Source organism: Pinus tabuliformis, chromosome 8 (assembly GCF_031772625.1).
Source record: "Pinus tabuliformis cultivar Carrire ecotype Pingquan chromosome 8, CPIR1, whole genome shotgun sequence".
Classification (NCBI taxonomy): Eukaryota; Viridiplantae; Streptophyta; class Pinopsida; order Pinales; family Pinaceae; genus Pinus; species Pinus tabuliformis.
In genome coordinates, this window is record NC_142294.1 from 997583343 (window position 1) to 997600355 (window position 17013).

Below are 17013 nucleotides of genomic sequence, written 5' to 3' on the forward strand. Positions count from 1 at the left end.
AGAGAAACAACTACAAGAAAGCCAATCTACGGCAATATTATTTCACCTACTATATACTTGCATTCTATTCTATTCAGATTTTTGGCATATTACAAATATATAGAGGATAGCTCTACCTGCTTGTATTCCGTCAACTTGCATTATTCAGGTATCTTGTACATAGGAAACATTAGTACCCAAACCACTCTCTGATAATTGACTTTGTATATGCAAACAACAAATAGACACTTGATTATGTAATAAGACAGCATTCTTTACAAAGAGACACTTGATTATGTAACAGGACAGCAATCTTTACAAGCACTGGAAAATCCCTGCAACATAAAGCTTTTACTAAAGCTCCATCTTGCAGTACATAGAAAACAAGGAATCTGTAGGAAAACAATATAAATGACTCTCACTATTCCAATAACAGACTAAAAAGAATTACTACTGATGTGTTCCAGTTTAAAAAATATGAAAACAGATTTCTGGATTACACAAAATATTAGGTAAAATCATCCACCTCGGAAGACAAAGGCAGAAATAATAATACACACAGGCCATCTACCAAACATATCGAGAGATGCAAACTAAGCATTGACATTGGTTTCCATGACACCATTTTTCTCAGAAAGAGAGGTCACGCCATCAATAATGAATGGTAAACACCATGCAGAGATTGAATTTTGTGGGCGAGCACTTGTTATGTTCCCAATGGAGCTCTGTCATCAGGGCCTGCAAGCATAATCTGAGATCACAATTACAATGTTAGAAACAAAGAAAGAAATATTAATAAATGTGCCACATCATTCACTGTAGCTAGATATAAAACTTCTATTTATTTCTTATACTTAATTGTTTGATATAATAACACTTTATGATGAAGAACATTACATTGCAGTCAAAAGCAAATCTTCTTGCAAGCATGATTGCAGCATTTCGTTCTCTTTCTGACTCAAAAACCAATAAGAATGAGAGTCCCTTTTTGGCCTGCCAAAATAATCCCTGAGCAGCCGCATTTCCACCACCTCGAGCTCCACAAAGCTAGAAATTGCCAAAACGAATCAGAATGAAAGAAATCCAAATTTAAACATGAACTTGAAAATTGTTCTGGTGCTTACTTTGCAGCAATACGGAAAAGAGACTAGCTAGTCCAACTATGCATTTGTGATGGTTTCTATCATATTCTTATTCCTTTCTGTGGAATCAACGGTAGCATAAAGAAAACACTAACAAAGGCAGGGCACTTGTGACTGTAAATAATATCTAAATTTTATTTCAAGGAAAACTCGAGAAATTTTCTGTGCTTAAGGTTTTTCTGCATTTCCAATGCATGCTACTGCACTCAACAATGCATTATGATGCCTGTATTAGAAATCTAAATAGTTAAATATTGCTTGGAACATACACTGAAAAGGCATAAATAAAAATATTTTCTCATTAAGATGCTGCCATTGCACTCAATGATGCATTATGATGCTTGTATCAGAAATCTGAATAGCTAATGTTGTATTGGAACTCAACATTGAAAACTTAAAAGGCATAAATAAAAATATGTTCTCGTTAGGATGAAAGTAAATTATCCAGGACAGCCTTTTGCTCTCTCTAGAAGTGATTCTCAGGACATAGTACCAGTTTCAAACATCACTAGTGCCCATATTACTAATGACAGGTAGAATTCATGAAAACACACAATTGATATACACTTTGATATGGTCAAATTAGTAGCAGCGAAAAGATATTTTCAAATCAAAAGGTTCTGTTGATCTACTAAACCATCTAAAAATACAGTATAATTTGTTTCCCTAAGAATTTAGCTAATATTTAGAAACCTTAGTTCCTTTTTAACCAGTGTTCCACAGGGACATGTCCCATGGGGTGGGGAGCATGCTCCCCATGTTTCCCACACTCCCAAGATGGCGGACACCTAGGAAAGTTTCACCATGTCCCCCTTCTGAGAAAACTTGTCGAGATGCAGGGTGGGACATTCCCCAGAGTGGGGGACACATTGCCCCAAAAGGGGTGCTTGTGGGCATCCCCCCTCAAAAAGGGCTCAGAGTACCCCCCGAATTTTGCTTGAAAACAATAATTTATGAGTGGTGAAGCCTAATATTCAACCCTAGGACACTACTAATTCTACGTAATTAATAGTAATGTTAAATTCTTATTCATTTTCATTATTTTACGTTAATTTAACATTACTATTAATTTTGACTTGAGCGGTTTGAGAGTAGTTCCAACCTCATTGGATTTCATATGGAGAAAGTAGAATTTTAGGTCCCACTCAAAATCCAGCAGACTTAACAATTTTCAGGATTTGGGAATTGGGGAGATTGCAATGTCTCTATCAGACTCTATCATCTATAAATCTTGAGGGTATGGAACTAGCATTTAATCAAGAACACCAAGCCCTCTATGAACCTCGATGTTGGTTGCATTGATTATTGAACTCCTCTGTCATGACCTTAGTAAAATTGTACCTATCGCTCGAACAAAATCTTGACTTGATATGTTAAGCTATTTCTATCTTATTTTAATGCTTAAAGGGTATATTGATGATGAGAATCCCAATATACGAAATAATTTTTGATGAAATGTAGGTATTTGTTATAGCATGATTTTTTTTGGATTATAGAGGTCATACTGTCATATAGTCTTTTTGTTGATGTATTTTTGGTTCAAACATGGATTGCACTTCATGTTATTTTTGGTTATATGCACCCTAGCTATATATATGAGAAACTTTGCATATTTGTTTATAATGGTTTCGATTCATATATGCACATGAATATTTATGTTTTTTTGTTTTTCAAAATTTGAATATTTATGTATTTTTTGGTTGATCAGGTTTTTAGTCCAGTTTTCTTTCTAGTTCCTGATTTTGCAGTGGACTGATTTGATCATCCATTATTCATCTTTAGCTTTAACTTTTGAGTCTTGACTCTAGAGACCGATGACCCTAAGCAAGTCTTTGACTTGTTACATTTTTTAAGTTTTAGTGATTTCAATCTACTATTCTAGTCTTCAGACTTTAGTATCTACTTATTTGCTTAATACTAATCAGATTCTAGAATAATGAATGGTGAATTTAATTCAATGTATATCTTTTATTATTCCTATTTCACTGAATCACTTATGATGTATGCATCAATGTATTTCCTTGTCGAATTTGAATTTGAATTTGAATCATATATATATATATACACACACACACACACACACACACCGATCTTCCCTCACCCCCGTGTTTCCTTAAAATTTCGGGGTGCTCCCACACATCCCCCCGCCCCCTGTGTGTCTCCACGTTGCCGGGTCCCCCCATCCCAAAATCTTGGTGGACCATTGTTTTTAACAAGTCAGTTTTGGGGAAATGGTTCTACAAACATTGCACTTTGAAACTCAATATATATATATATATAACAGACAGTTACACGTATTATAATATTATTGCCATTATTGCAATAGTTTCATGAAAATCTGAAGCTGCAATATCATCGCCTAAATTTATTGCAATAAATTGAGGGTTTGAAATTATCGCAATAATTTCAGTAATTATACGAGATGACTGAAATTATCGCCTTATTGTGGTCGAACTGGCCTGAAAACAACATTTTGAGCATTTCAACCATTTTGCAAAAGTAACTAAGGGGATTAAGCTCTAGAGTCTAAGGTTACTGCAACGATTTTCCATCAAAGAAACAAGGGGAAATATGTAGTTTTCATTGCCATCAATGGAGCATTTGTGGAATGGGGATCTACTCCAATCTATGATATCCATGTCTTCAGGTATCTAAAACAATTATGCCTTTATTTTATTTGTTTTACAAGATTTAGTGTAGGGTTTGAAATGTCCATTAGACATACCTCTTCTTGCCCTCTTTTAATATGAGATCTAGCACTTATGTAGTTATGAAATTTTAATTGTAGCATTCTTTAATTTTTTTGTAGATCTAGATCATGAATTTTCCCATTTGTTTTGGACCATAGGTTTAAAAACATAATTAATGCTCTACAAATTTCAAAAAGCTAAATCCTTGGACCCAATGTGGAAGTATGGTCTACCATATGACAGTCATAATAGAATGAGGCTGAATTGCAAGCTATGTGGAATGGAAAAGTTTGGTGGAATAAACCGCTTGAAATACCACATTTCCAATATCCCAAGGAATGATGTGGGGATTTTCCCAAACTCTACCAAAACAATTGTCCAATTGCAAGTCAATAAAATTTTGATATGATTCAGAAGAGAGATCAGAGGGAAGAAATGATGCTTGGGCTTGACAACCAAAACACAAGTTTCTCGAAGGTGGGAGAAAGATAATCCTCGAGCTCACCTCCCACAATGCCTCGTCCTTCAATGTCCTCACCTTTCTTTGTACCAAGGTCGGTACCTAGGTGACAAACTTCTATACAATCAATAATTAAAACAAGGGGCAAGGAGAAGGCCAACAAGATTGTAGCCAATTTTTTCTATGAAATGACTTTCCATGCAACATTTCCAAATACAACCCATTCTACTATTCCATGTTTGAAGCCATTGTTATTGTTGGTTGGAGGTACAAGGTCCCTTCCTACAATGACTTGAGAAGGCCTCTCCTTCAAAGGGAAAAAGCCGATACAAAAAGAGTAGTTGAACTTAGGGAATCATAGGAGATTATTTGATGCACTGTTATGTTAGACAGTTGGATAGATGGGAAGGCAGGTCCATTCTCAATTTCCTGGTTAATTATCTCAAGGGAACAATGTTTATCAAATCTAATGATGCATCTGTGCATGTTAAAGATGCATAGTTACTATTTGAATTGTTGGATGTTTTCATCCAAGACATAGCACTACAATATGTTCTCCAAGTCAATACTAATAATATTTCTAATTATGTTGTTGTTGGCAAGTTGCTTATGGAGAGGTATCAGACCTTATATTGGACTCTTGTGTTGCTTATTGCATTGATTTGATGTTGGAGGACATGGGAAATATTCTGTGGTTCAATGAAATTGTTCATTCAGCTAAGAGTGTCACAAAAAAATATGTAGTCATACATATGTTTTTACACTCTTAAGACAATTCATAGGGCCCAAGGAGTTGGTCCATCTCACAATCATATGTTTTGTCACTAGCTCAATATTTCCACAATTCTATGTTGGAATTGCAGAGGATGTTTCTTTCAAATGAGTGAAATGCTTGTGTCTAAAACACTAAACTGGATGGGCAATTCATAGCTCAATTTGTGAGACAATCAAAGTTTTTGATGGGAGTGCAAGAGTTGTTTAACATTAGTGAACCTTTGGTAAAGGCTCTTCACTTGCTTGATGGTGACAATCCTACAATGGGATACTCGTATGAGGCCATGGATAGGGCAAAAGAAGCTATCCATCAGTACTATGATGACAAGTGGAAGGAGGGATTCACTAGATGAGTCAAAATATGGAGTGTGATTGATGAGCAATAGAACAATACTCTCCATCATTGGATTCATCCAATAACATTGTACCTCAACCTTCTGTAGTCTTGTGCCCATGTTTTTAGACTTGATGCAGGGGTTAGGAATGGGATATTTTAAAGTGTTGAAAGGATAGTGTTGGTGTTGACTCATGTTGAATCCTTAAAGATTTACAAACAAATGGAGACATATAAGCCTAGCACTGGGACATCTGGCTATGATATGGCTATTCAAGATAGGACCACCAAGATGTTAGGTTAGCTACACCTAAATTTTGTTTCAAACTTTCAAAATCCAATGTTTTTCCTTTCTATCTATTTGTTACGTGATGGAAACATAATTCATTGTCTTTCCTTTCCATTTACTTGTTGTAGATGTTTGATGGAAAAATTGTGGAAAAAGAGTCTTGTTACCCACCAAAAGAGGGTAACCTCTAGGAGAAAAATTTTCTCCCCGTTCATCAACCAACTAGCCAGTAGCCTTATAATGATCCATACATAGCTTTACTTCAAATCTATTCACCTATGCTCCAATTAGTGCCCTCTCCAATCTAGCATACCACTTGAAGAAAGGTGGGTCATCTATCAGAAGGTACACGAACCCTTTTATGTAATCATGTGCTTTCATTTAATGTAAGGGAAAACTACTATGGATAACAGTTCCAGCTAGATGATTAACCACTCTTGCTTGTCCCTATGTTCCCATACTTCACCTAGGAGATTATCATTTTCCCCTAGTCCAATGTGACCTCCCCTAAGGCCCCCTTTTCTTTTACTATTATAAAAGGCACTAATAGGAGGCACTGATTGGAATAGCCTGCCCATGGTAATCCATTCTTACCACCTTCCATGTCTCCCTTACATCCACTTCCATTTGTTGGGTTGATTGTCACTAGTCATTAGGACTAGCACCCTATATCCTCATCTCTAATTTAGGGCTTGGAAATTTTCCCTAAAAGTTTGACGCTAAGAAATCAGATTCGTCCTCCCCCCCCTCCCCCCGGTGTCCTGAATCCCACGTGTCGAACACGATTCGCAAGGGACACGTGTCCGATTCGTGGCTCGAGCGTGTCTGAACACATGGGATTTGCATATCCTAGCGTGTCCCGATTTCAGGACATGTGTCTCTCTAGAAAAGTGTGTCACAAGTCTTTTTAAGCCCAATTTGGACCACTTTCTCCCCATTCTTATGTCTCTCTCGTGTTATGGGTGTGTGGGAGAGAATAGCAAAGGGTTTAGGAGCGTTTTGGAGGTGATTCAAGCAACCGATAAGTGCATTTTGCTTCCATTCTATTTCCATTTTTGCTATAGCAGTTTTCCAATCCATTTTATTTACATGCTAGTGCATTTTTTCTTTATTCTTTTACAGAATTCATTGCTCAATCAAGGGTAGTGAGCAAGGGGCAAAAGAAGGGGAAGAATGTTCCCATTGGTCATGCGCCTCATGTTCCAATTTCATCAGGGTTTGCAAGTGTTCCCTCTATTGGAAGTCGGGTTGCAACAACAACTTCAAATGTCGAGGGCAGAATAATTTAACAAGACAGCAAGCTCAAGAAAGTAAATATCCCTTGTGGAAGTATGTCAAAAGAGATGACATAATGAGAATATTGTAGTTTCTTGTCTTTTTCCTATTGGACCATTGATGAATCTATCACGATTGTATTTGTAATATACTAATATGTATGCATAATGTTACAACTTACAAATTTACAACGTAGAATATAGGTCTATGTTTGAATTTCTATCTTGAATGAGAATTTGTGTAATATGAAATCATTGAAATAAATAAATAAATAAATAAATACATAATATATATATATATATATATATATATATATATATATATATATATATATATATATATATATATATATATATATATATAACGCATCATGTTCCAGGGCATCTACGTGCCTCATTTTGGACACTCGAATTTGCGTGTCCTTGAGTCAGGTGACTTAGGTTTGATGCACTGAAAGAAAGATAAAAGCATATGAAGTCACAAATGAAAGAAAATGAAAAAATGCAAAAGATGGTTGGGACATGTAATAAGCATTTGGAAAAAATCCTAGCATGAGCTCTACCCCCCTCATTAGCCATCACCTAATTCCTAATCATTTCACGCTCTATTAAAATAAAGGAACTTAAGAATTTCCCAAACACAATGGGTGATAAATTGGCACATCTTTAAGGCGTATTGGAAAAACATAAAGCAAGTTGGTTACCCAAGCTATGAAAGAAAGAAAGAAAAAAATCACTAAAGTAAACAACGCACCAACAGGGTGGAAAAAGCAAGACACAAAAAGGTGTAACTCCTACCTCCACAATTGCACCCTCTTATCATCATTATACTCAAGATGTCGGACCTCCTTCAACTAGTACAATGGTTGGGACACCTTCCCCTAAGTCTCTCCCACTCCATGACCACATTTATCACATACATCTATGGATTGAGGGGCTTACTTGTGAAATGTCCCTCCCCTCACAGAGTGGAAGCACCTAATAGGTCCAGTTGTATAAACATCCCTAACATAAGTGAGGTAACTTGCTTACAAATCATTAACTAGAGAGACATTTGAAGACAAAGTATGTGTGAAGTATTTTTGTGCCCCTGCATTTAATATCGTCCACTATGATACTTTAATGGTTTTTGTGCATAATGATGTTGATCTAACTTGATAATGAGAGTACATTTCAATTGGTTTCACACAAATACATTGGATGTCCCTTGAGGGATTGCTTATTACCTTTTTAGCACATTGAGGAGGATGTCCAGCCTAGATGGGCACTATAGACCTTGCAATGCCATTTTTGCCCTTCTAGGGATCAACATTGGGACTTGAGGAGCCCCACATAGATATGTGCCCCTCTTATTTACCTCTAGATCTTGAAATGATGAGCCAAGAGGCCAAGATGTTGCCTTGATTGATGATGTGCCCAGAGGACCCAAGAAGCCCCTAGGCTAGCCTTATACCTACGTGATAGGCATTGACTTGTCCTAGAGCCCAAATGAGAAAGGAGATCACTTGAAATGATTTGGGAGGGCATGAACACTCCCTTTTGAGGCTACCATTGTTCCTTAGGGTTGCCCCGATATTGATGCATGCCCTAGGAGGATGATACAAGCCTTCTTGATTATGACATCTTTGTTGAGGACATGTTACTTGGAGATGCACCCATGCATTTTGGCAATGTCCCTTTGACGAACACTCTTGTACTCAATTTGTCACTTGCTTGATGGAGGTGCTTACTTTTGGAGGATGATGTCATGTGCAGAGCCTTTTTCTCCACATGTGTGGATGATTCATGACATTTTTATGATGATTTATCATTTGTAAAGTTATTTCTAGGTCACCTTATGACCAATTAGCCTAGTTGAACACTTCAAGAGAACTTTTAGGGATTTTCCATTATAAACCAATGAAAAATGACTTGGTTCCCCTCGTGTGAATAAAGGTAAGTCATTTTCATTGGATCGTCATCACACTCACTCACTTCTCTAATCCTGACAAAGTGCACACTAGGGTTTTCTTTCTCTCTTGAATGCAATGGCTAAGTAGAGTGGGAATTGTCTTGGGAACGATGTTTATTGCACGAAGAGGCTATCTTGTGGATTCATGAAGTGATTCTTGCATGAATGGCATAAGTTTAATGCTATTTCTTTCCATTTTGCATGTGATTTCTGAAATTAGGGTTTTTATTATGGCATACTAAAAAAACTGCAACATCTTTCATGAACTCTTATTTCTATATGTTCATGTAAAAATTGCCATTCAAGAATCCACCAAAGAAACCTACTTTCATGCCTCCTTTGACATTAAATCTCCGATGAAAGAAGTTGTTAAGGTTTCTAAGTGAAGCAATTGTCTTCTACCCTTCTTCATCCAAGGTCCTCCTACCTTGACCTCACCTTTGTTGACTCCATCGCCCAATTGAATGAAGGCACTAGTCTTTCTATGTTGATCATTCTCAATTTCTCTTTTTCAGATGAATAATGAATGTTGATTTTAAATCAATTTAGAATTTAGAATGATGAATGATGAATTTAATTTTGAATAATGAATGATGAATATGGTTCAATCTATTTCATTATTAAATCTCATGGACTATGAACGAATGATGTATGTAACAATAAAAATGATGAGTATGGATCAGGGTATTTCATTATTTATATCAATTATGTATGGATCAATGTATTTATGCTTTCATTATTAAATATGAATTTGAAATATATATATTAAAAAAGAAAAAGAAAAAGTATATACCCTAATGTCCCCCTAAATTTCCCTAAAATTTGAGGGAACTCCCACATCCCCCCCCCAATTATATATATATATATATATATATATATATATATATATATATATTAAAAAAGAAAAAGAAAAAGTATATACCCTAATGTCCCCCTAAATTTCCCTAAAATTTGAGGGAACTCCCACATGCCCCCCCCCCATGCATCTCCCTACACCAATGTCTCCCTGTCTCGGAGTCTTGGTGGAACATTGCTTTTCTCAATTTCATGGTAGTTAGGGTTAGGGTTTAGTCTAAATTTGCATTTAATAGCATTTTTGTACCTATGTCGTTTAGGTAGTGTTGAGAAATCTAGGGTATAAATAGTTAAAAGATTTCTCTGCTTGATTATTGCTACTGATATACTTTTACTTCTTAGCTTATAGTCTTTTCTTTGTTATGTTATTATTATGTTCTTTTCATCAAGACAATTACCAATATGCACAATAAAAGACAAGTGACACAGTATGTAGGCTTGTGAGCCAAGGCCAAAACCTCTCACCTCTTGAGAGGAAACCGAATCAAAATTCTTCTTCTAGATCTTCAATTGATGAGTACCAAGACCATGACAAAGACCCTTGAATCTAGTATCCTCCCAAGAACCTTGTCACCAACCTTGATGTTTTGCCTCTTCTCTTTCTCGACTTTCTTCTTGATCTCGAACTGCTCTCCTCATCTCCTCCTAGAGATACTCGATCTCTGTGATCTCACTAGCTTCACCTAAAGAATCTTTGTCTCTAGATCTGTATCTCTGTCACCCAAAATAAGTACCCCACAAAAACCCTTCCTTCGTTGATCCCAAAAGAATCCTTTCTTTGCTATCCTAGAAGAAACTTCTCCATTGCTTCCCTAGAAGAAATTATCCTTCGTTGAACCAGAAGAAACCTCCTTCACTATGCCCGGAAGAATCCTCCTTCGCTATGCCCAGAAGAATCTTATCTTCACACTTTCCTTTTAGCCTCTTCTTCGCACTACTTATTCACCTCTTCTTTGCACTTCTTCACCGAATGCTTGTCGACTCACTTGCCTCTAAGTGAGGCCGAGTGTGGCTATTTATACACTTCTTCTCATGTCTCTTAGGCCGACGTGATCTCAAGTAGGGAGGCCGACTTCTACCAAGTTCTATCTTCATTGTAGGCTGAGTTGAAGAGGATAAGTAACAAGATCTTGGAGGATACTTTACATAGACAAGTTTGACCTTTTACAAAGTGTAACATGACTTAATTACATGACAATGACTCTATCATTTTATGACTAAATGACAAATAATTCCTAAAGACTCTCAATGGGAGTCTTCACTCAAAAATAAAATATCTTGCTCATGAAACCCATGAAGCAAGAAATACAATAAATTTATTTTTCTTCTTTACATCTGATTACATAAAATCATAAATACATGTCATTATGAAGACCAAACCTAGTTACACTTTTCAACACTCCCTCTTAATTAGGGAAGTATTCATAATGGTACTTAGACTTTCTCAATCCGAAGAATTTCTCATAAGAAGAATTCAGATAGGTAACTTATTTGTATAGCATCATATCAACCAACATTGTTACATAGCAAGACTTTGACAGTTGACTAACAACTCCATCTCTCCACAAGATTTGAGCTCAATGCTGGTGACACCAATGATTTATAGACACTCATCATTGTCTCTCTTGGAACATCCCCTACCCGGGTACTCAGGGTGTGCTCCATGAGAACTGTTCTTATCTTGGACTCCCCAACCCTCAAAAAATATCAGTGCTTCACGACTACTCTTCTATTGGAGGCCCTATCACATCCTCAAAGAGTATCGGATACAAAATGATTACCCAATCCTCTATTCTGTCTTCCCAAGTGAAGACCAGAATGACGTGTCTATCTCTCCCTCTCAAATAGGGAGGACATATTCCAATAAGGGAATGTACTCATTCCTACAAAAGGAATGTACCTAAGCTCCCTCTCCGCTTAGGAATTTCAAGTTTCTTCCAAGTAATAAACTTCTTTTCAAGCTTCCTCTTAAGTAGAGACCTGCAGCAGCTTCTTAGGTGGAGATGTTGGGTCTACCAGCTGCTTGAAGAACTTCGTTCTACCTTGATGTCATTAATTTCTTTTCTTATGGAGTCTTCATCTTTCGCGACTTCCACATAGGGCACAGGCCATCCATCACTTTCATCCATGAGTTAGTCATGTCCTAATTCATCAGAAAGTGATCCATCATTTTTCCATCTAGCTTTGCTTCATGTCATGCTGCTTTCTTTATGCCATATTTTTCGAAAGGATCTTACATCCTTGAATACGGTCCTCTTCGAAGTCATCCACAAATCTTCCCTTTGGCAATGCTACATAAGCCCATCCAAATATTAGTTAAAAAACAAGAAATGAACACTTAAATCAAAATTACCTTTGTGATGGTCTTTCATCATGACATCTTCCTGTAGGTATCAGCATCTTGCATGCAGATTGACACATCTCTTGAAGATATTCATTGTCAAGGGTCTCCATCTTCTTTCGACTCTTATCAGAGTCTTCATATCTTTCTAGGAGATATTCTACTCAACTCTTCTTGGTCTCGAAATGTTTAATGCCTTCTACCTTTGTTGCATATTTTCAAGATCTCTTCCTTTCTTTTCACACACATCATTTTGAGGAGCTTCCATTCAGAGTTCCTTAATTGTAGTCAGCTTCCTCATGATTCATATGAGAACATATTATGTTGATTTCATCTAGTGTGACTTATGATTTTCTGCAATCTTTTAGAGGAGGAGATCCTTTCTTCTTTTGATCATGTTTCCCAAGATGGAAATAGTGATCCATATTCTCTGCAACCATATGACATGACTTTCATAATAATCTATGTAAGCATACATACCTCATCCTTCCTTTGGGTCACCCAGACTTTCTGTAGCAACTTCATTTGAACGAAAGAACTTTATCCTTTAGACTTGCTTCTTTGTTATGTCATCATACCATCCTTCCTTGAATCCCAAGAGTTGGAATTCCTGATGAAACGCTTGTTTTCTCTCTAGATCGATGAATCCTTTGATGAGTATTCCATCAAAGAAACTTGAGGATCTTTCATATCCTCACCCGACAGATGTTTCCTTATTGACTATTGTATGATGATCCCAGTCAATGATGACCTCTACTTCTTTCTATAAGTATCACTTGAGGTTTCAATGAGGTTTCCAAGAGCTCCCATTCTTTGTAATTTAATAGAATTATTCCAGACATCCTTTCTCTTTCTTATGTCAAGAGCTCCTACTTCTAATGCTTCTATCATAATGCTATTTTCTAATTTGATGCATCCTATCTTATTTACATTGCTTCCTATCTATAAATTACAAGTGAAGAGTTCCTTCTAGTGAAGAAGATCATCTCACTCATAGTAGAGATCTTTTGCTTCTTCCTTCTTAAGCTTCTTTGTCTCAGGTTCTTTCACTTCCTTGGTAATCTAGGCTTCCTCCCTATCTCTCTTGTCCTTCTTATGTTTAGGACAATTGCTTCTATAATGTCCAAGTTCCTAACATCCATAATAGCTTATCTTAGCCAAGTTCTTTTTATTTGAAGGACCAAACTTTCCAAACTTCCCTTTTCCTTTTGTCACTAATTGATCCCTTGTATCTAATCTTTTGTTTCTTTCTCTCTTCAACCTGTCTTCTTTTGTCTTGCAGAGAGACCATAATTTGATGAATGGGATAGCTTCCTCTTCCTTAGTAGATATGAGGTTACCTTGTTCATTAGTCAATGCATTTAGAATAACGGGATCATTTCTTTATCAAATACCAGCTCTCCTAGATCCTGCAATTGACCTTTTATTTGAGATGCTCTTCAAAAGGCATGACGATATCCCTTCATCTTTTGACACCTTCAAATTATATAGTTCATATCTAAATGATATGGTATTTTCTATCGTGCTTCAAAGAAAAGTTCTACCAGCTTATCATATATTTATTTAGATGTCTCCAGCGCAGCTACATAGGGAATGAAAGGATCTTTAATAGATTCCGTAAGAATCTTTTGAGCCTTTAGATCCCTTTCCATATATTCAAATAATGCTTGTTCTTTGGATGGCTTGGAAACCTTTCCATGGGCATGATCAATGACTTCATTTACTTCGAGGACTATGTCCATCCTTCTTTTCCATGCAAGGAAGTTTGATACCCCAACCAGCTTATGGTTCTCCTTAAAACATGAAATCATTTTTACTAGATTAATTTATAATAAAAAGGTCCTTACTTGTGAAGATAGAATCTTCAACTTGATGACGAACTTGTTGCTTCAGATGATCCTTTTAAGAAGGTTCTTACTTCAATGAGGAAACACTGCGTTATTTAGGATATCTTTTTCCAAATGAGATCCTTGCTTCAATAAAGAGAAGATTGCCTTTTGATCTAACCTTACTTAGATTTATAAAGCTTCCACTTCTTTGGTGATGTATGAGTGATGATTTCTAAAGTGATGCTAGGGTTTCACTCTTTCTTTCTGTTTCCTTCTTGAAGATAATTTCAAGACTCTTGCTACAGTATGTTTCTTCGATCTAGGGTTTTGGTAGATCTTGATTTATTGCTTGGTGTTCTTTGACTTGCTTTGAATGACCCTTCTTGACTTCAACACCTAAGCTCTGATTCCATGTTGAGAAATCTAAGGTATGAATAGTTAAAAGATTTCTCTGCTTAATAATTGCTTGTGATATACTTTTACTTGTTAGCTTATAGTATTTTCTTTGTTACGTTATTATTGTGTTCTTTTCATCCTAAAAGCGCCCACAATGAAATCATAAGTGAACAACCTAGCCTAGGGAATCATGCTATCTTGTCTAATTCTATCATTCCCTTGGAGGCCAAGGTTGAAGAAAAAGTGGGTAATTTAAAAGATAAGGTTTGGTAATTATACTTTGATGGTGCAACATCTAGGCATGGTAAAGGTGCGGGGATTGTCTTGAAAACTCCCCTTGGTCATATTTTCAAATTTTCCTATCGGTTAAAATTTGAAGAGACCAGCAATGTGGCTGAATATGAAGCATTGTTGTTGGGTATTGAATTGGCAAAGCTTTAAAAGTTAAATTGATAAGTATCAAGGGTGATTCATATTTAGTTATCATGCAAATTAAAAATAAATTCACATGTAAAAATTAGAGATTAAAAAATTAGGGACTCATGCTAGGTGGGTAACAAAAATTCAAGAATATGATTTGGAAATTAAACCCACCAAGAGGGTCAAGGGTCAAGGTTTAGACGAGATGTTAACTGAAAATAACGAGAAAGCTCTTGGTTTGATTTGTCTTAACGATTCATCTACACCTTCGCTGCAAAGGTTAGGAGAGCATGAATGGTACAAGGATATTATATATTACCTATTTAATCTTACATGTCCTTGCCATTTAGTTGCTCATAAAAGAAGGGCTCTTAGATTAAAGCCTTCTAAGTATTGCCTCATGAAGGATGGCCTAGGGTGGCGAAATCCAGAGGGCATTATACTTAGATGTGTTGATGAACTTGAGTCTAAAAGGTTGATTTCCGAGTTTCACTCTGGATTTTGTTGAGGGCATTGTGCTGCTAGAACTACCGCCCACAAAATTCTTAGAGTTGGATATTACTGGCCTTCAATTTTTATTGATGTGCAGAAATTTATTAGAAGTTGCCAGTCCTGTCAACTATTTACTAGGAAGCAGAACCTAGCTTCCCTGCTCCTTCAACCTCCGGTTGTTGAGGCTCCTTTTCAGCATTGGGGTCTGCATTTCATAGGGAAATTCCATGAAAATTCTAGCAATGGCTAATCATGGATTTTGACCGCTACAGATTATTTTACAAAATGGGTAGAAGCCATTCTAGCTAAGAATGCCACTGAAAAGGTTATTATGGACATTCTTGAAAATTAAATAATTACTAGATTTGGTGTCCCTGCCAAGGTCACTACTGACAATACTAAGGCCTTCAGTTCTATCGAACTTTCATCATTCTATTTTAAGTACGACATTTTGTTATCTTATTCATCTAACTATTATCCTCAGGGTAATGGCCTGGCTGAATCAAGCAATAAAAATCTTATAACCATTATCAAGAAAATAGTGGGAGATAACAAGCGATCTTGGGACATTTTAAAAGATCTCGGAGCTAAGGTAAATTAATTATTTTGCCAACTTTTAAACCTTTGATCCCAGGGGGTTAAGTCAAAGTCCAATTTTTTGGGAAATTAACTCAAAATTTTAATTTTTGAGTTAAATAAAATGGATTTAATTAAAAATTTTGGATTTCCCCAAATATTTACATATTTCGATGACTTAGATCAAAAGAAATTGTAACTTTCATCAACGGTTGAGATTGATTTAACTAGGATCACTCGAACTAGTCATTGGAGGATTTATCTTTAAATAGGAAGTCGTTTGTCAGTTGATCCCTCTGATCTCTGAGTCGTGTGCTAAACAAAAAGCTCTTGTGTAATCTTTTTCTGGGTAATAAAGAAAGACTTTGGGGTTAATTTCTACTGATGTTACTCTTCATGGGAATACTATAAGATGTTTTATTTTCATGCATAACTTTTTTAAAGCCATTGATGTTAGCTTCTAAAGAGTGGTTTGAGTATAGGTATCTTGCTCAACTATTGGGGTTTAAATAATAATTTAAATTTTGAACGTAATAGCAGGTATCTCTATTTGTCTGAATTTTACTATTATTTTCTCGCTCTATTTTGATCGCTGGATTGAGTTTTGTAGGGAATCCTGATTTTTTTTGGATCCTCGGGCGTTAGGGGAAGTTTTCAGTTGCACCAACCAACTCCCAATCCGTGTTTTGTGAAAATCCCAGCTAAATTAGCTTCGGGCTTATCATAAGATTTTATTTGTGATACACGAAGGGTTTCAAGTTTGCACCTCCTTTAAAATTTAAAACATTTAAATTTTTGTGTGGAAAATTGAAAGATTTGGTTGTTGAAAGCCCTAGATTATCAGATCTGATTGTTGAAAGCTTAGATTATCAGATCGGGTTATTGAGAGCCTTAGTTTATCAGATCTGGTTGTTGAGAGCCTTAGATTATCAGATCTGAGAGCGGAGTTGGACTCATACTCCACAGATCTGATAGATCTAACATCTTTGTGCATAGATCTGTAACTTTTCTTGGTTTTCTGACTTGGGTTTCTGGGGTTTTATTTATTTTTGTATATCTGGGTTCTGGGTGTTTTTGTTTTCGTTTTTTTGTAGGTACAAGTTGCAGATCTGAACGATAACTTTAATTTGAACCCAGATCTAGGCCTTGGAGGGTAAGATCTGACCTCAAAATCATCTATTGAGACATTATTCAAAGTTTTTTTTACAGTG

At 36.2% G+C, this 17013-nt stretch overlaps 1 protein-coding gene across 1 annotated transcript in view; it reads right to left on the minus strand.

Moving 5' to 3' along the window:
• Positions 1 to 208: 208 nt before the first annotated feature.
• The window catches only part of SCAB1 (plectin-like protein), a 305903-nt gene continuing 289098 nt past the window's right edge, over positions 209 to 17013 (minus strand). The window contains exons 14-15 of the mRNA XM_089369662.1: positions 877 to 1026; positions 209 to 730 (exon numbers count right to left, since the gene is read on the minus strand). Of these exons, the coding sequence (XP_089225788.1) occupies positions 686 to 730; positions 877 to 1026 (195 nt within the window). The 3' untranslated portion in view covers positions 209 to 685. The remainder of the gene's footprint in view (positions 731 to 876; positions 1027 to 17013) is intronic.